The sequence below is a fragment of the Vicugna pacos genome, chromosome 14 (assembly GCF_048564905.1).
Source record: "Vicugna pacos chromosome 14, VicPac4, whole genome shotgun sequence".
Taxonomy (NCBI): Eukaryota; Metazoa; Chordata; class Mammalia; order Artiodactyla; family Camelidae; genus Vicugna; species Vicugna pacos.
The window spans coordinates 47061920-47082312 of record NC_133000.1 but is presented as its reverse complement, the minus strand read 5'-3'; the positions used below and the strand labels follow the sequence as shown (position 1 = coordinate 47082312).

Here is a 20393-nt window from a genome sequence, read left to right as displayed (position 1 = left end):
CATTTCAGCCATCGTTGAAATGGCCTCTGTTTCACCTGGAAGTAGATGAGAAAACATGAAAATTCAGTATTTCCATTGGAGGCCTTTTATGGCACGGTATTACTAAATAACAAATAATAAGCCTACATGGATGCGAAGCAGATGACTAACCCCTTCAGTGCCTTCAGTAAATGAGAAACAAGAAAACAGAAATAAACATCTGTACAAGTAATTGAAATTGCTTCTGAATACATCACAGGCAAATGAAAAGCAAATGCAAAGGCATTAAAACAGGGAGCGCTTTCATTTCCATGAATTCGAAATCTTTATTTTTTAATTATTATGAAAGAACAGACTATTTTATGAATAATTTATTTTTTGTTCATAGAGTGATGTGAAATTATTCAAAAGCCTTTTAAACAGTTGGTAATATTTTAGTAAAACATGACTGAGTAGTGACTGGCTGCTTCGTGTTTGAGCTCTCCTTTTAGTAATATCAGTGGAATAAAGTTTCTTTTTATTCCAGGCTTCTCATTGGCACAAATGCAGAAGTAGATAAAATCCTTTAAATAATATCTTTTTTCTTAAATCTGACCAAAGGGGAAGGGGAAAGAGTCTTTGAAAACATGGTTTATGTGTACGAGGGTTCTTTTTTCTCCACACCCTCTCCAACACTTGTTATTTCTTGTCTTTTTGGTAAGACAGGTGTGAGGTGATACAGTTTTGATATACATTTCCCTACTTATTAGTGATGTTGAACATCTTTTCACGAGCCTGTTGGCCATGTATGTTGATGGAAATGTAAATTGGTGCAGCCACCATGGAAAACAGTAGGCAGATTCCTCAAAAAATTAAGAATAAAGAACTCCCATATGATCCAGCAACCCCCCTTTTAATCCAAAGAAAATAAAAATACTAATTTGAAAAGATAAATGCACTCCCAGTGTTCACTGCAGCATTATTTACAATAGTCAAGATATAGTAACAGCATAAGTGCCTGTTGACGGATGAATGGATAAAGATGTGATGTATGTACGTACACACACACCCACAAAAACACACACTGGAATATTATTCAGCCACAAAAAGATAAAATCTTGCCATTTGTGACAACGTGGATGGACCTTGAGGGTATTATGCTAAGTGAGATAAGTCAGACGGGGAAGACAAATACCATATGATTTCACTCATATGCAGAGTATAAAAAAACAAAAACAAACACATAGATTCAGAGAACAGATTGGTGGTTACCAGAGGGGAGGGGGATGGGAGGGAGAGCAAAATGGGTAAAGGGGGTCAATTGTATGGTGACGGATGAAAAGGAGACTTTGGTGTTGAGCACATTCTAATGTACACAGAAGTTGAATCGAATGTTGTACACATGACACTTATATGAAGTTTTAAACCAATGTTACCTTAATAAAAACACAACAAAACAAAATAAAACATCATTTACAAAGCATGGTAAATGATTTGAAATAGGAAATCTAGTTTGGATGCAGCCCTGGTACTGCACAACTCCCCATGCAGGCCTTGGACTTTTATCTCAGGTCCACAAGTGGTTGGGAAAACCACTCTTTACACAGATGATTGTATCACAGAGAAGGAGACCTGGCCTGAAGTCGACTTAGCAATGCTTGGAGGATGAGCTGTTAGTTGACCTCAAAGAAGCAACCAGGAAGCCAGAATGCTCGATTCCAACTTCTTGACTAAGTTCATTGGAAGGGCAGGAAAGAAACTAGCTGGCCGTTTTCCAGATGCTGGCCCAGAGGTGAGACCCAGCTATTAGCCAGCACCATGTCAGAACTTCTTAGTGTCACAAATCAGATGCAAACTGATGATAAGCAGAAGCCATAGAGAAAAGACCAATGCATAGAATTCTTCCAATTTCATTTGCTGAACTCATTTCCCCCTAGAACTTTGGTTAAACAAGTGTTCGCTTGTTTTTGCACTAAAAAGGGTCCAAAAGGATAAAGTAAACAGGATACCTGTTAACACAAGTGAATGTTAAACTTATTTTGTTGCCCCCTGTGTTTTGCAGACAAAGCTTCCTAAGAGATGTCTGTCTGATATACTACTTTAATTAAACAAGGACCTGATTCTCACTTACCTGTGATAGCATAGCACTCCGTGCAATTCAAAAATAGCCTTCAAGTAACAGATCAGTATTATTGCATTACATATATTCAGAGAGTCTTATTTCATCTAATTCTCAGTGTTATGTATAACTAATTGTAGATCTAACTTCAAGATAATATTTTCTCTCTTCCAGCTCCGTGGGCATCAACATATTATTTAGTATTTTGTCAGCATCAACAAAGTCTCACATTGCCGTTGGGTTTTTAGTGTGTTACTATGAAAGCAGACTTCTCTAGACCTGGATTCTGTTTCTTCTTGCAGGTTGATGAGGTAATGCTGACTCTGAAACAGGCCTTCAGTACGGCCGCTGCCCTGCAGAACGCCAAGACCCAGATTAAGCTGTGCGAGGCCTGCCCTATGCACTCTTTGCATAAGCTCTGTGAAAGGATCGAAGGTACAGTATAAGTTGGCCTTGGCAGAGAGGAGTTTGCTTTGGCATTTGCTGAGTGAGAAAGTCGCTACTCTCGTTGAATGGTTCTTTGTTTCGAGGTGAAACAGGAGCCCCCCGAAATCATTTCTCATGTCCAGTCAAATTTGTACTCAGTGTCTCCAAGGTGCTTGGCTTTTTCCCCCTCTTTCTCTCTTTTTTATTTTTGTTTTTTACTTTTTTTTTCTGAAGGCAGACTCAAGGGAGGAACTTACATTTCCCACAGTTCTTCAGACTCTGCTGTGTGCACAGTGGGAACTGGCCAAATATTTGTCGAGTGAATGAAGAGAGGCAAAACCATCCCAGAGCGTTGACTGTTTATTTAAGTCTTTCTTTTTATTACCTTCTCACTTGAGGATATGTTCTTTTTCTTTTCTCCCCCCTTAAAATTTACAACAGAAATGAAACTTCATTGCTTTTGAGGGACATTTGAAAATCACACAGATCATAGGCCTGGTATCATAAAGCAAGTTTTTATGAAAATATGTTTTGAGGAGGGGGAGGGGCATGAGGGGACAGTGACTGACTCACTTTCTCTTTCTTCTCCTTGTCTCTTATTAACCAAAAAGGTTGAAAAGGGTTTAAAGTGCCAGAGAAGACAATTTAATAAGCATTTGTTAAGTGTCTCCCATGGGCTGGGTCTGCTGGACACGTGGGAAACAGAGATGATTGAGATGAGGTCTGTGCCTTCAGGAAGCTCATAGTCTAGAGGGGAAGACAGGCTAGTGAGCACGTAAATGCAGTTCAGTACCATAGGTGTTCTGGTTGATGGGGAGGGTGCAGACTCCAGAACAAAGCAGAAAATGGACCAGTCATTGCAAATCCAAGTTGTTCAATTGGCAGGCACATCATAGTCACATGGGAAAATTGATGATGAACAGCAGTGTTTGTTGAATATCCACTCAACTGTGTGATCAAGGACTGTTTAAATGTAACTTTCAAATTTTAAAATTTATAATCACCATTTTACAGAATGCACATTATTTTCAAACATATATATATAAAACCTTTACGAAAATAGAACATTCTTTGGTGAACAGTAAAGGATTTATATATATAAAATCTGTAGAGGAAAGGCTGAATGACTCAGGAAATGGCATTGTGTCAGTTTGCTATCCAAAGAGACAGAGATTCCTTCTACTTATAGATGGAGCAAAGTCTTCAGTGTGAACAAACAAAATACTAAAATCATTAAAAGAAAATAAAAATGTTATTTTGTCCTTAAACGAGAAAGCCTTTATTAGGACACAAAAAGGCAGAAACTATCAAAAGAAAGCACCGACATATTTGACTTCATACAAACTTAGTAACATTTTTATGTAACAACAACTGCTTACTTGGAAGTTAAAATCATTAAAAGAAAATAAAAATGTTATTTTGTCCTTAAACGAGAAAGCCTTTATTAGGACACAAAAAGGCAGAAACTATCAAAAGAAAGCACCGACATATTTGACTTCATACAAACTTAGTAATATTTTTACGTAACAACAACTGCTTACTTGGAAGTTAAGTGATAAGCAGCAAAGGAGATAGCAGATTGCCGTTTAGAATTTGTCAGGACTGTTATAAGAAAAAGATAAAACCAACAGTAGAAAGTTATATATTTTAATATAAATCATATTTAAAAACACTCCTCTGGAAAAAAAAGTTAAAAGATCAAATAATAAAAATGAGATGATACTCAATCTCACCAGATGTCAGAGACATGAAGATAAAAACAACATCAAGATACTCATCAGATTAATTCTTGGAGAAATTGTAGGGGTACTGATACATTTATGTGACACTGATGGGAGTATAAATTGGTATAACCATCTGGGGGACAATGAATAGTAACTCATTAACTTAAAATTGCACGTACATTGTTAACCGGAAGTTCCATGTTTTGACAAGAGGAACTCATATAGGTTCAGAAGGTGACATTTTCAAGGTTGTATTATTTGTAAATAATGGAAAGTTGGAAACAACCTAAATATGTATCCGTAGCATAATTGGAGTATGCTCATATATTGGAATGAATAGGAATGAATTTCAACTGTAAATCAACATGGATACACCTTAAAATTAGGTTATTGATTGAAAAATAACTTGCTGAATAACACATATTCTTTGATGCTGTATCTGGAAAAATATATAAAATAATACCTTGTAGTTCTCTTAAAAAAACTTTTTCATTTGGTCTAAAGACTTATAAAAAAGTTGCAAGGGGTTTCCAAATATCCTTCCCCAACCCTCCTCCACTGTCAATATCTCAGACAGCCCAGTACAATGATCAGAACAGAAATTAGCGTTGGTACAGTATTATTATCCAAACGAAATACTTCTTTTGATCTTCATCAGTTTTTTTTGCCCATATACTTTTTTTGTTCCAGGACCCCAGTCGGGATCCTCCGTTGTATGTAGTTGTCATCTGGCCCCTGAAGTCTGCAGCTCTTCCTCTGTCTTTCCTTGTCCTTCATGACCTTGATGTCCCCAATGAGTAATTGCTTGGTTATTTTGCTGAATGTCCCGCAGTTTGGCCTGTCTGATGTCTTCTCATATTTGGACTGACATCACTCCTCCCAGGCAGAAGCTCCATAGAAATGGTGCTGCTTCAGTGCACCTCATGGGGCTGGTGGTGTCGATAAGGATTTTATTACTCATCTTGTTGGCTTGTCACCTGGTCAAGGTGGTCTCAGGAATTTTTCATTATAAAATTACTTCTCTCCTTTTTAATCTTTTATCCTCCTTCACGTGCCAGTAACATACTGGAATAGTAAACAACATAAAACAAAAACAATTACATGAATCAGTTTCCTAATGTATTGCCTAAAGAGCCCCTGAAGGAGACTTTGCCAGTGAATAATAAGCTGTGGTGCTGAGTGGCATCACACCATCAAAATGAATTTTAGCACTCACTATTCCTGTACATGATCACAGATTTTTCACAACATTTTGTTGTACATTGCACAAAGAAAGGAAAAGCTGAGAAGTTTTTAGAAGATTTTCTTCTTTCTAATTCCCATTGTCTACTGCACAGTGGTTTAAAACAGGTCCCATGATGGCACTGTGTATGCTCTAACCACCAAGAAATGAATTTGAGTTCTTTTAAAACAATACATATTTTGTGGTGAATCTCTCCTAGGGATTTTAAAGTGATCTACCGATAAGATTCATTAAATACTATATGTAGCCAGATATCCTCTTTCTAATCCACTTACAGTAGCAATACTACAAGTGGCACTTAACTGTGTAAAGGAGATCTGTTCCTGAAAAATGGATGGTCAGGTGAATTATTGTAAATATGAATTACATTTCCCCTTTTTAAAAATTTTATAAAAACAAAAATGTTTTCTTGGAAAAAAATATTTGCCCAAGGACTTAACTATAAATTATGTGTAGAAGTGCAGTAGATATATAAATAATATGATACAAAGAGGTAAACAATTTCTTGGTAAAATAATAGGACTAAAAAATGTCCCTAAATACTCATGCTGTGCTTGAAATTTTATTACCAAGGCCTGCAGAAGGGGGAGAGCTTCCTGTCTAACCTCTAGCTCTGCTTTTTAAAAATTATTATTATTATTATTTAAAAAATATTGTTATTGAAATATAGTCAGTTTACAATGTGTCAATTTCTGGTGTACAGCACAATACTTCAGTCATATAGTAACATACATATATTCATGCTTTTTAATATTATTAGTTATTCTTTTTTATATATCAAGTTTTAATTTTTTAGATTTTTTTTTTTAAGATCTAGACAGTTTTTGTTAAGTCTGACCTCAGGACCACTGACCAGGGCAACTGATTTTGGTGAGGAGGTTTTCCATTTTGTTTTAATCATTTCCTTGCAGTGTTTCAAGGTTTGTTGTAGGCAGGAAAACGTCTCCTTGAGAAGACTTAACTTCGGAGCCTGCTGGTGAAGGGACAAGCCACAGTGCACTCTATATATACATCTTGATCTCCAGGGCTGAATCTGTTTAATGCCACTCCCCATCATCTCCCCTAGGTCTCTACCCGCCAAGAGCCAAGCTGGTGATACAGAGGCATCTGTCATCACTGACAGATAATGAGCAAGCTGACATCTTTGAACGAGTTCAGGTAACATTGTTTGTAGTCCTCACAAACAAGATCTAAGGAGTGAGAAGTGGCTCCTGTTTTTGTGAGTTTCCTTTTTCATTTCTCTCTCTGCAGTTAAAGATATGTATCCTGTTGTACTATTTGATAGGAACTTGAATGCCACTGTAACTTGTGCTTCCAAGACCAGCTAAATGCCTAGCTTTATTTATGTGTGTCTACCAGACAGATAAAACTGCAAATAAAATAAAGCAGTAGAAGCTGTCTTGCCATGATGTGTTCTTGGTTTATCTGTTCAACAGAAAATGAAGCCAATCAATGACCAGGAGGAAAATGAACTTGTGATTTTGCATCTGAGGCAGCTGTGTGAAGCCAAGCAGAGGACACACATTCACATCGGGGAAGGCCAATCGGTGAGATGTTTTCTCCTTGATCTACTTTAAAAATATATATTCAGTGAAAATATCACAGAAGGTGTGAAAGGAGTTTCTTTCCTTCGTGTTCTCACTGTTAGGGCTAAGCCCTCATTGTCTTTTTTTTTCCTCTCCAGCATTTTAGAAGTCTTAAAGGGAATTTTAGCAAGTGTTTGCACATTGGGAGAAAGTAATGATGGTTTTAAAATGTACAAACATATGTGGGTTTTGGTATAAAAACAGTAATATCAAATGTTTATGATTTAGCATGAGCATACATTTTTAGTTATATTCATTATTTTATTTCAGTTTTTATGAACATCTTATTTCATTAAAAGCTTACACAGCCTCAAATATTAAAGAGCAAGCATGCAAAGAAGCAGTAATGTCATGGAAATGGCTACCCTGTCTGCCAACTAAGGGATGATATTCTTGTACATGTGATTTAGAATGTGTTCCCAGCTGCATGCAGATAGAGCAAGACCGTGGCAACAACATATAAGGAGATCATGACCTATTTACTTCTTAATTACACTAGTTCAGGTTGTGTCTTTGTTTTACTCTATTTAGGACAAATCACATTTCATGCAATTAGTGATTCCTTAATTATTTGTTTCACAAGCACCTTTAGAGGACCTCCTATGAGGCAAGCTATGTGATAATGGTGACAAAAGAGACATGCGTGGTTCAGTCCCCAGAGAAGAGCTGAAATAACCCAAAAGGGAATGCATACATAAATAGATTCATATAATAGAGGCAACAGGATGGCTTTTTAAAAGAATGTGGTATGAACACAGAAGTAGCTCCGTGTTTGCTTTGGAGCTGGATTGGAAAGTAAGGTAGAGGGAAGAATGAAAGAATTCAAGAGGAAGAGATTTGGCGGGGGTGGGGCTGGAGTTTTAGGGGAGATAAAGTTTGCTAATCAGAACAGTTGAGGAAGTATGTTTTAAGACAGGAACCTTGAGTGCAGAGTTAAACTTTGTGATTGTGAGTGAAAAAATAGTCCATGCAGGCCCTCCAAGGGCATACTGGTTTTTTAGGGTTCACTTAGGAATTGATGGGGAAATAAAGCTGGAAGGCTGGGCAGTGGTGAGATGATGAAGATACTTAAGGGCTAGGCCTGACTTTGTCATTGAAGGATTTCAAGTAAGAGTGTGAGAGAATCAGATTTGTACTTTAAGGAGAGAATTCAGTAGTGGGGAGGGTATAGTTCAGTGGTAGAGTGTGTGCTTAGCATGCATGAAGTCCTAGGTTCAGTCCCCACAACCTCCCTTAAAATAAGTAAATGAATAAACATAATTACCTCCCCCTGACAAACAAAACAAAACAAAACAACAACAACAAAAAAACAAAAAAGAAAAGAAAGCATATATATATAATAACAATTTTTAAAAAAAGAGAATTCTGCTGTCACAGTGATGGTCAGTTTGTGGGTCAGGTTGGTGGGTGAGAGAGTTGACAGTGTCTAAGATGAAAGTCACAATCTTGAATTAAGAGAATTTTGGAATAGAAAATTTGAAAAGTGATTCATTTATCAAGTGCATACTATGTACTAGGCATGGTGATGAATGATAACAGTGTTTTTCTGCCATCTAACTGTTTAGAAGGAGAAACCAACATGTAATCAAATAAATTAAAATATGGAAATATGATGTGATTGGTAGAATGATATAAATACGTACCAGACAGAGATAGTATTGGTACATAAATAGATTCAATGATTCTGCCCTGAAAAATTTATTTTGCTCAGAGAGAGGCTGAACTGGAGCCCTGGAGATGTGAGCAAGGGACTGAGTCAGGAGCCATTTGGGAGGCATGATGCTTAGGACTCAGTGACTGACAGGATAGGTACGTAAAGGAAGGGAGAGGGACTTGCTGGGAGAGACTTCAAGGTTTCAGACTTGGGGAAACAGGATGAAATAGCTAGGAAATACAGAAAGAAGGCAAAAGTGGGACATGGGATGGAAATAAGAAATGAGTTCAGTTTTTGAAGTGTGTGTGAGATTTAATTAGAAAAATGAATTTGGTGCTCATAGAAAAATTTGACCTGACCTCATAAATATGGAAGACAATGAGCTTTGGCACAGATTTGAAGTCAGAGGGGGATATTCTGAGGAATACCTACAATTCAGGCAATGAGTGAATTAAAACAGAGCCAGTGATAAAGTCAGAAAGGGAATCATGAGGTAGGAAGACTTCTTATGGTGGATGACCAAGTTAGGAGAAAAGTTCAAAGAAGATCAACAATGTTCAGTGACATTGGAAGGTCCAGAAACATAAAGACTAAGATCTGTCAATGGGTTTGCTTGTATCAGTCATTGATGATGGTAGCGATGTTGCCCAGAAGGCCAAAGGAGGTATGTGAGTAGTGATATGCATTTTCTATATTATGGAGGTCACTCAGGATTGTAGAGGAGGAGATTTTAACAAATTGTGTTTGCTTTCCTGCCAGTGTACTTAACTTCCTCCCTGTCCCTCTCTTCTTCCTTCCCTTTCTCTTTTCCTTTCTTCCTTCTGATTATTCCCCCGGTATTTACTGGGCAGCTGTGTCAACTGCTAAGTGCCAGTGCAGTTTCCCTCTTTCAGTCACATCATTCAGCCTGAAGCCTTAGAATAATGAGTCACTCCAGTCCTTATACACATCCTGAACTCAGGCCAGCTTACATCCCTACCCATTCTTTTGTTTCCTTTTTGATGGGCGTCATAACTCCTTAGATGATCCCATGGGGCCAGCTCAAGGACAGACCTTTATTGCCTCCTATGTAGACTGTCCCAGAGCCTCCAGTCTGGCCTTCCAGTCTCTGATTTCCCAGTCCTTCAGGTGATTTTTGAACATTCCTTTCAGATAAATCTTCTCCAAATATGAATTTCACAGTAATGCCCCTCTGCTTGTCAATTCTGATCAGTGGTTCTTACTAATTACCCAGCACTTAAGACCATTCAAGGTTTCATCTCCAGCTTCACTTTCCCAGGTTACCTTCTACTACTTCCCTCTATTTTAGTCAAATGCCTGCACTGACACCCTGTCCTGTGAGCATTCCAGTCTTTATAATTTTCCTCAGTGTTGGGAAAGTCTTCACCCCCTTTCTTCTGCCTGAATCCTGTATATCCTTTTCTTCCTGACCGTAGAGAACCACAAAAACATGGTTCCATCTTTGATACTTAATGTGCTGCTTTGCGTCACTGCTACATGTGAATATGTTTCCTCCCCAGGCAAAAGGTAAGGTCTCTTCTGGAAGTTTTCTGGCACTAAGAACCATGTCATATACACAGTGGCTTTTTATCTCTATACAGGATAAAATATTTAGAGAACCTAATGCAGTACACACATTGTCGGGTCTCATACAGTTTAGTACTCTCAGGGAATACTTGTTGATTGAAAAGATAAATGAACCACTCACAAGTGAAACTGGAATTGTAACAAAGGCATTAGCAGAATCCAAAAGCTACTTTATTATTTGAAACCTATTTCTTGTGTTTTTCTTGGTAATTTGGGTAAAATATGCAACTTGGAAAGGGCTAGTTATAATTGTTAATCAAAATAACAGCAGTGAAAATTGACATCTCAAGTTTAATTTTTGTTAAATGTAGCAGGAATGTATTAGCAGAAAGGAAAGGCTCTTCTCTGTCTTTTTTATTACTTATAATATTAAAAATTAAACTCTTTTCCTTATAATCGGTGTGTTCACAATGTGGAACCTAAATTATTGCTTCTTAATAGTGCTATAGAAGAGTTCTTGTGCTTTTTAATGGCTTAGTCATAAGCCTGTCTTTAAAGGCTCATTTAACCTTGAGTATTTCCAAACTAAAATTTATGTTTTTCTTTCTATAGACTATTTCAAATAGTACAATCCCGGAAAATACAACAAGCAGTGGAAGGTTCAAACTTGACATTCTGAAAAATAAAGCTAAGAGATCCTTAACTAGCTCCCTGGAAAATATCTTCTCAAGGGTAAGATTAAACTGAGGCTCTTTAAGGTATTTTTGTCTATGTCTTTTTACTATTTTGCTTCATTCTCAACTGGATCCCAGATTTCCTTTAAAAAATCTACTAAGATGACTAGTTAGTTATAATAAGTTAGTTAACACTTACTTAAAATAATCTCTGAAAATAAGCTTCATCCTCAGATCTAGATTTATTCTGGTGCCTCTGATACCTGAATTTGAGCAGTAAAGATTTAATAGTTGAGATATTTGTATAGAAAAGGGGAAACAATATTGATGCCCAATCCTGTAAGAACGTTTTATCATTTGCCCCGTAAAGTTATAAAGAAGCCCTTCTTTTGCTTGTTCTTAGGAGCTGATAGGGAGTGCTGAAAATAGTAAGTATATGTTAACAGAAATGTGTATATTCCATTTAGTGAATTTATGTGTTCTGTTTAAAAGTAAGCAAACTCTTCATTTTCCTCTTCGTGTCCAGTTCACTTCTAAAGCTGTTGTTAGACAAGACACAGTAAGGTAGATGTCTTGGGTCTGTAAGGCAAGGGAGCCATGGTAGCTTAGTGCAGGGAGACATCCCATATGGGTGCTGCAAGTATGGTTGGCCCAGTGCAGTGTGTAGAAACCAGAGTGCAGTAAGCAGGGTGTCAGCCTCTGGGGGCAGCCTGGTTTCTGGAAGTGGAGCGTGAGTGAGTGAAAAGGGCATCCTGCAGAGGGATGGGCCCGGTGCAGGGTGTCAGAGTCGGGGTAGAGGGGAGAAAGCATTCAGGGTGCCCAGTACAAGGAGTTCGAGTCTGAGCAGGGTGAGGATGGCACCCATGGGTGTGGGTGTTGGAGTCCGAGTCAGGTGAGGAGAGTGGAAGGTGGCAATCCTGGAGATGGGTTACACACAGGGAAGTGATTGAATATGTAAATGTTTTAGGATAGTGGGATTTTGGGAGAAGGAAATTTCAAATATGGAAAGAGAGGAAATTAGAATGCATTCTGTGTTGTTGGATTCAGCTCAGAGATAGCAGCATGGAATCTTGGTTTTATTATATATTTTTTTCAAGCAATAGAATTAGGTATATAATGTTACACATACATGTATATATATGTATTGATATACTTTTGTGTGTGTAAATACATACATATGTTCCCTGACTGGGTCCACTGATAGAAACTGGGATAGCTTTTCTATGTGTATCAAATAATAAACTAAGCCTGGTTGGGTGACCCATATTTTGTGACTAGCACTCAGATTTTGGTTTCTACATACATTCTCCAAGAAGGAACCAGGATTCTTGGAGAAATGGCTAGTTTTAGGACTAGAGGGAAAGTACAAGTTAAGTCCAGAGCACCTTGGTGTTCTAAATAGGAAGTGCTCAAAGAGAGATGGCAACATGTCATAAAGCCATAAAAACCTTGAAGGGCTCCCACGGGTGCCATCTGAAACAAGATGAGCATCAAAATAAATGACAGCAATAGATTGTAACCTGTTGCGTAAAATAGGAAACTATGAGTCTATTTGGGTATGAAAAATAAATTAATACATTGAAAATTTGATCATGATCAGGAAATTGACTGGATATAATTAATACTTATTAATTACAAAGTCAAATGTAGTAGTGCATTGGGCAGTAGTAACTTCTGATGTCTGGTGTTCTTATTTTTATTTCTGTGCTAGAAGAAATTATTATAGTATAGTTGATTGACAGTGTTGTGTTAGTTTCTGGTGTACAGTGAGTCAGTTGTACAAATATATTTATTCCTTTTCATCTTTTTCATTATAAGTTATTACAAGATACTGAGTATAGTTTCTTGTGCTGTACAATAGGACAGTATATCTATTTTATATAAAGTAGTAACTCAAAATACTTTTATGGGTATTTCTGTTAGTGACTGAGATTCTTCTAATTCTAACAAATGCCTTACAGCAAGCATGGTCATATGACAGTGCTATTATTTTCTTAAAAATAGAATCTAGGAAAAGAGCATTTGGAAGATCTGTCAGAAGTGTGTGTGTGTGTGTTTTTTTTAATTGAAGTACAGTCAATTACAATGTGTCAGTTTCTGGTGTACAGCACAATGTCCCAGTCATGCATATACATACATATATTTGTTTTAATATTCTCAGAAGTGTGTTAATGCAACTTTTCATAAAAATTCCCTGACTCTTTTTCTTCAAAATTTATAGCTTAGTTATGTTCATTCTTTCTCCCTTATTCCCTCTCTCCCTCCTTTTCTCTGTCTATCTCATTGTGTTTAATGAGAATTTGAGTAGAGGGATTATTTAAGTAGGTGGTCAGGGGATCTGAATTCAAGACCTGGCCCTAGCAGGTTTTATACTTATGATCTTGGACAAATTATTTGCCTTTTTAAAGCCACAATTTACCCCTTTGTGAAACGGGCATCCTCATACCTGCTTACGTCACATTACTGCGCAGATGAAATATCTGGAGGTTAGGAAGCTTTCACACTGTAGATAGGAGGTGGTATGTACGGCGATAAGAGCCGTAAGCTCTGAAAGCTCTGTCATTTACAAAAGAACGCAGGGGTTCTTCCAGAGTCGTTCGCTCTTTGTCCCCACTTAGGACCTTGGCATCGTGCAGTGCTTGCACGGCTTTGAAGTACTGCTCACATTAGCCTTGAATGGCTGTGATGACTTTTCAGCAAGGCTGCAGCCAATCTATTTTGGTCAAGGTGGATACTGTAGCTTTTGTGTCCCAGGGTGCTGCCAAGGGTCATAAATTATGTGACCTAACCAGGTCTTGCTTGCGTCATATGCAGCAGAATGGACTTGTTGGGAAGGTCGGCAGCTATCCATGTTGTATCAAAGGTTACATAGGAAAGGGGTTTTGTGTCCTTCTAAAACTTGCCAGGTTTTTTTTTTTTCCTGAGTGATAGAGTAGAAAATTGACACTCCAGCCATAGAGTTTGGTGCTATAATTGCTGCTATTTTTAAATGTCAAAATATTTTATTTAAGTAACTATAGTTGTTTATGTAATAGGATACATCTCTAAAATGCTTTAAAGCTCAGCTCAATAACAATTAAAAAGTGGGTCCAAGGGAAAAGGCTCAACACATGCGTTACCAAATCATAATATAGCAAAAAATATAGAAAAAACTCTGTTCAAAGACGGGAAGAAAGAGTTTTGTGTTCTGGTTGGTTGTTGTTTTTCTTAAAGTTTTCCAAAAGAGAAATATTTACTAATATATTTATTAATATATTTATACATTTCTAAAAGAGAATGATTTACTAATATATTTATTAATATATGTATATATTTCTAAAAGAGAAATATTTACTAATACAAAGGATGAATCATTGGGAAACAGTCCTCATTTCACATATTTCACATATTTTTCAGAATAATATCCATTGTCCTCACTTGTTGAAATGTGTGAATTAATGACTGTGGTAGAGTATAATTTTAAAGTAAGTTTGTTTTTCTTTGTGTGTAAGAAACACTCATGGATAAAATACGCCTATGAGTAAAATGTGTGATTTATGTTGCTTTTCTAACGATGGAAATGGTTTGATACCCATCCAGCTACTTTCTCTATTGTGACCAAATAACCTGTTTGAGATAACCAGTGAGGGTGGCATGTCAATAGCAGTTAAAAAATAGCAGGAAGCAACGTGGCCTTTTTTTCTTGTCCACACATACTCACCCAATAATTTATCAGCCATGTGTATGGTTTATTGTTGGAAGTAGGTCATGTTTTAGTGTAGAGCTGAAGATCTTGAAAGAGCCTTCATCAAGTTCTAGGGCATTTGCAAAATAACACTTAACCATCGTAGGCTAATTGGCTTTATTTGTAATTCCACTTTTCAGAGAGCTCTGTCTTCAGGAGAGAGTACTGAGTAAGAGCTCAAGAGCTTCAGTTGAAAGTTGTGCTCCCTGAATTCAAATGGCTGCTCTGCCCTTAAACTGTATAAACGTTGGCAACCTCATCTATCAGAGCTTCAGTCTCCTTCTCTGTAAAGTTGAGCTAAATAACGACCCCTACTTCATTAGCGTTGTTGTGGGGATTAAATGAGGTTATGCGCTGTAAAATACTCAACGTAGTCTCTGTCAGTGGCAAGCATTCAGGAATGTTAGATGCAGCTATTCATTTTATTATTGATATAGTTGTTATTTAGGGAGCAACCAAAGATAGAAAACTGTAATTGATACACATAGATAAGAATAAATATTGCTTCTGTGTAATGAGATAGGATGGCATAAATATAACAGAGCCAAATGAGGACAGGAAAGAACTCTTAACACTTTCTGATAGTGGACATAAGAAGAAAGGCTAGGAAACTGGAGTTGAAAAAAATCTTCCAGAAAGTAAAGCAAAATGACAAAGAAATGGAAAATAGGGGAATGAGGTAAAAAGTTAAAGGATCCGTCTGGAGATCCAAAAGCCAAATGGTAGGAGTTCTAGAAAGAAAATGCATGCAGAAATTTTCAAAGAAATCATTTACAAAGTTTCTCAGAGCTGATAGGACAGGTTTCAAGACTTCATGGGCTCAATAGGAGAACTGAGGAAAGCCGTGCCAAGGCACTTGGTTGTGAAATTTCAGAGCACCCAAGGGTACACTTAGATTCTGCCCCAGAGAGAAACATCAGGTCACACGTACAGTTCAAGGATCACAATGACACTAGACTTCTGAACCAGAAGACACTTGAGCAATGCTAATGTATTCTGAAGGAAAGTTTCCAGCCAGAATTGTATATTCAGCCAAACTATTAATGAAATATAAGCGATGGAACAATTACATTGACAGAAATGTAAATTAAAAAAAAAACCTTACTTCCCAGTCTTCCTTTCTCAGAAAACACCTGGAGCATATGTTACACCAAAGTAAGGAAGTACACTAAAAAAGAGGAAGACATGACCTCAAGGAAACAGAAATTCCAATATAAAATAGCATCAAAGAAAATTTATTGGTCGATAGTGAAGGAAAATACTGGAAACATCTGTTTAGCAAGCCTAAATTGCTGCCAGTCCAGACTGGGACAGGAAGAGAGAGGTCTGCCAAATGGGCAGCTCAGAGCAAAAAGAAAGAAATGTAATTGATGGATTATGTGATGTTTGATCATATTGAAATTTATTGGCAATAAATTGGTGATAAATAAGTAAATTAGTTGTAACAAATTAGTGATTGCTGGGACAGCCGTTAACTTCATGAAAAACAAACTGTACCAGATATGAGTTGTATTAATTGTAAAATGTAGCTCAGGTGCAAACAGCATTTATAAGGTCATAAAAATCTAAGCATAAAATATTGATTTAACTGAAACTTGTGATATAACTGTGCTGAGAAAAGAGGGAGGAGAGAAGTGTGTATGGGGGTAGGTAATGAAATAAGAATCCTAAAGTGTCGTCATCCAGAGTAAAGTCAATAGATAATGCCTAAAATGGAAAGATTAAGGAATAGTAATGCAAGCTGAGTAGCAGAAGCATTGACATAGTTTCAAGTGTTTGCTTTTGGGAAATGGGATTCCGTGTGTGAGAGAGGGGGCTGGTGAGTACCACTTATCATTATAAGCTTGGTAGCACAATTTGACTTCTGAAACTTTGTGTAGGTATTACTTTGACTAAAAATGAAGTTGATTTAAAAAAAAAGAAGATGAAACTTAACCTCTTTCCCCCTTTGCCAAAATTAAACCCAAGGATGTTTGAGGAGACACTTCAAAACCTCACAGGGCTACACAAATACTGTATGTTTTTCATTGTGTAGTGTCACTGTCACACTGACATGACTTGTATTTCTAGTTATTCTTTTTAGGTCTCTCCCATGTCTTTAAGAGCTGTGTAGAATGTCTTAGTCTGTATTTAGTCTCTTAAGACCTTCTAAGTGATGTGGTCCCCAACTTGCCTTTCCATACGCTTTCCTTCAACACTTGACTTCAGTTTCTTCCTATAGTGAAGGAAACTGATTGAGATGATCTCCTTGGTTTCTTTCTTAGATCATCTGTGGAATCCATGTCGAAGGACTGTGTGAAAAGAAAACTAAGAACCAATTCCTAATATTGAAGCAGACTGATATCTAGTCTTCTGGAGAAAAGTGCTTTATTGAAGTAATTTTACATTATGGAATAATGAATGCAGCTAAATCCATACATTCTAGGATATAGTTTTCTTTTTTTAACCTGCATTTCATATGATCCTATCATATAAATTATGGTCTCGGTTGTGATCTTGGCTGTAGGGAGGTTGTGTCGATTAAACCATTTTCATTATAACTGCTGTGCTTCATTGTGCTGTCCCCTTCCACGTTTGTGTTTATCTGTAGGCGACATCAAGTTCGTGGGGCTCTCACTGATCTTACGGGTGAATAATGTTTAACCTTGAAATATAAATCACTTCAAAAAACTTGGTCTGAATATCTGGTTACCAAACGGCTGGTTTAGAAATAACGGAATAGAGTGTGAATAGTTCTGTTTGCTGTGCTGGCATGTTAATGCTGTCAATAAATTTGAAATCTGAATGAACCCCAAGAGGGTGGATTTAATGCTAACCTAAAGAGGCAACTGCATTTTATAGTGTGAAAGTAAAACTTCAAGCTGGATGAATGATTTAATTTTATTTTCTTCCCTCAGGGAGCGAACAGAATGAGAGGTCGGCTTGGAAGTGTGGACAGCTTTGAACGGTCTAACAGTCTTGCTTCAGAGAAGGTAACTAAGCACAGCTCCCTTTTTTACTGCTAATTGCAACTTGGCAAAAACCAACACTAAGATGATAACAGGTGTGCTTCGTTATTTTGTTATGAGTCCTTTATGACTTTGAAAAAAATAAATATTTGAGGCTTTATTATTTTAAAGAAAATTCTAGATATTAGCGTGTTGTTCTTCATTGAACTGAAGCTTTCTCTCGGTGGGACAGAACACCTCCCTTGCTGGCTAACTGCTCCATCGGGCCTTTTACTGTTTGTAGAGAGTGTACTTTGGAGGACAGTATTTGAGCAACTGTTGATCCAAAGTCATAGAAAAATGAGCCATGTAATTGCTGCACTTGTACAGCAATCTTTTTACCTTTTGTTCTTTCCTCCTCTTACTCCTCCCCCTGCCCGCCACCCCCACCCCCACCATTTTTAACCCTTTTAACTGCAATATTAGTCTCTTCTTTATCTCATAGACAATTCTCAGCAGGCTTGGTTTCCTGTTTCCTGTAACATGTAACCCGAGGCAAATGCAACCTATTTGTTTTTAATGGAAAAATATTCAAATATTTTCCCTAAACTTTCTATTGGTAGAATTGAGGACTTCGTCCAGTTTTGAGGCCATCAGCCCTCCCCTGTGTTTATCAAGCTAAACATTTTCAAGAGTGAAGCCCGTCCTGGAAAGTATAAACAGCATACTTGTCCAAATTGAAAGATTTATGATGCCTACCCATGCAGTAGGAGAGGCATTCCAGCATAGCTCACTTTTCATTCATTTCCTGTTTTTCATGTCTGTTAAAATTTTTTTACCTCAGGGAACACGGAGTTAGATAGAAACATCCACGGTGAAGGCAGACACTTAACAGGCTTTATTTTATTTTCCTGAAGTCTTTGCCATGAGCCTTGGACACTGGAGCGCTGTGATATTGTTTTGACAGTACAGGAAACATGCAAGCGATATGTCACGGAAATCAGGAGATATGTAACTACAGACTCCACCCACCTTTGGTCGTGATCTCTTTTCATCTTTCTGGCAACAGTGAGACAAGTACAGTAGCTCTGTAGCATTTTACCGCAGCGGGTTAGGGGAAGGAATACCTTTTCTTATCGTCCCTTTCACTTTCTGGCCTGTCTTTACGGATGCTGTCTTACAGCTGCTTATCAGAAGAAATGGGTTGTGGTGATACTCATTAGCCTTCAGCACGGATTGAGTAAAAATTTTAAAAACCCCAAGACAGTTTGTCATGACTCAGGAAGAAGAGGCACCCTGTCACTTCTGAGCACTGTGTTTGAGCAGGTCTGCCATGGTCCATGTAGGAGAGAAAGGCCCCCCTTCTTGCGTTTCAGGACTACTCACCAGGAGACTCTCCGCCGGGGACCCCACCGGCTTCCCCACTGTCTTCAGCTTGGCACACGTTCCCTGAAGTGGACTCCGACTCCCCGCAGTTTCGAAGACGGGCGCACACATTCAGCCACCCACCTTCAAGCACAAAGAGAAAGCTGAACCTGCAGGATGGGAAGGCTCACGGGGTCCGCTCCCCTCTTCTGAGACAGAGCTCCAGCGAGCAGTGCAGGTGAGTCCAGACCTCTCTCCAGACTGCGGGGCAGACTTCTCCTGTCACTCTGTTCTGACCACTGTGGAGGCAAGGTTTATCATGACTTCATGCTGTAGCCAACCTTTAGTTTTCAAAAAGACCATACAAATAAATTGAATGATAAGCACCTTCGTTCACTAAGGGAAACAGGAAAGCTTTTTAAGGCCCACCCAAAGAGAAGAGTTAATGCATTTTGGATGGAAACTTTTTTTTTCTGGAAAAATGGAGAAAACAAAGTATCAGGCAGTTGTTTTGTCTGAAAAACCTGCCAACAGTGCATGTTACTCAATGTGGCCTGGATGATGGCTTTGATGAAACAGTTTAAAAATTTGAAACTAACATAGTAGAACTTCCTGTTAGCCTTCAGTGACACACAAGGGTTGAAAAAATCACGTGACTTGCCCTTCTACATGACATACAATTTGGCTGTATTTTACTTCATAATAAATTAAAGCCAAATATGAAAATTGCTAAAAATTTTATCTAAAATAAAGTGGTATCTATAAAGAAGAATACATATACCATAATTGATAGGAAGTGTCCATTAGACACTAGCTTATATGGTATTTTAAAAATAATTTAACAAGTTTATTTGGCCTTTGGTAAGAGATAATAAAGGGGTAAATTTGGAATTGTAGAAATGATTATCCATCTTCCTGTGTAACATAAATCGGAATTTATATCCTAGAGCTAGTTTTGTTTCTCTTCTTTACCTATGAGTTTGGTACAGGAAATAGTCTGCTAGGAATCCTGGTCAGAGGAGGGAAGAAAAAAAAAAAAACAGTACTCTAAGTACAAAGAAGTTTGATTTTTATATTAGTTGTTGCCAGATTTCCCAGCATTTCTTTTAAGGATACAGTTGAATCCTTATTGTTTTTTTGAGTGGTTTGATATTAAAAAATAAGATATTTAGGATATATAAAAATAAAGTAAATTAATAGAACCAATTATCCTCAATTTTTTTATGAAAAAGGATTAATTACCCATGTATATATCAAGGTTTTTAATGATCATTTATATTTACCCAAGGCATTAAGTTCCTTTTTTTCAAGGAAAAATTATTTTCAAGAACTTAAAACATTAATTATTTTAAACTATAAATGGTGCTTCTATTTTTTTCCTTTGTTTTCCACATTTTGTAACGTATATCTCAAAGAATTTTTGTCAGTATGAAAAGATGCTATTTATATCATGGTAAAAATTTACT

The 20393-nt window shown here is 37.4% G+C and overlaps 1 protein-coding gene across 9 annotated transcripts in view; it reads left to right on the top strand.

The window, feature by feature from the left end:
* Window positions 1-20393, top strand: part of TBC1D4 (TBC1 domain family member 4) — a 208775-nt gene that overhangs the window by 150872 nt on the left and 37510 nt on the right. For all 9 annotated transcript variants that reach the window (XM_072976393.1, XM_072976394.1, XM_072976395.1 and 6 more), the window contains 6 exons: window positions 2380-2512; window positions 6537-6628; window positions 6907-7017; window positions 10850-10969; window positions 17533-17607; window positions 18939-19165. In XM_072976393.1, the coding sequence (XP_072832494.1) occupies window positions 2380-2512; window positions 6537-6628; window positions 6907-7017; window positions 10850-10969; window positions 17533-17607; window positions 18939-19165 (758 nt within the window). The remainder of the gene's footprint in view (window positions 1-2379; window positions 2513-6536; window positions 6629-6906; window positions 7018-10849; window positions 10970-17532; window positions 17608-18938; window positions 19166-20393) is intronic.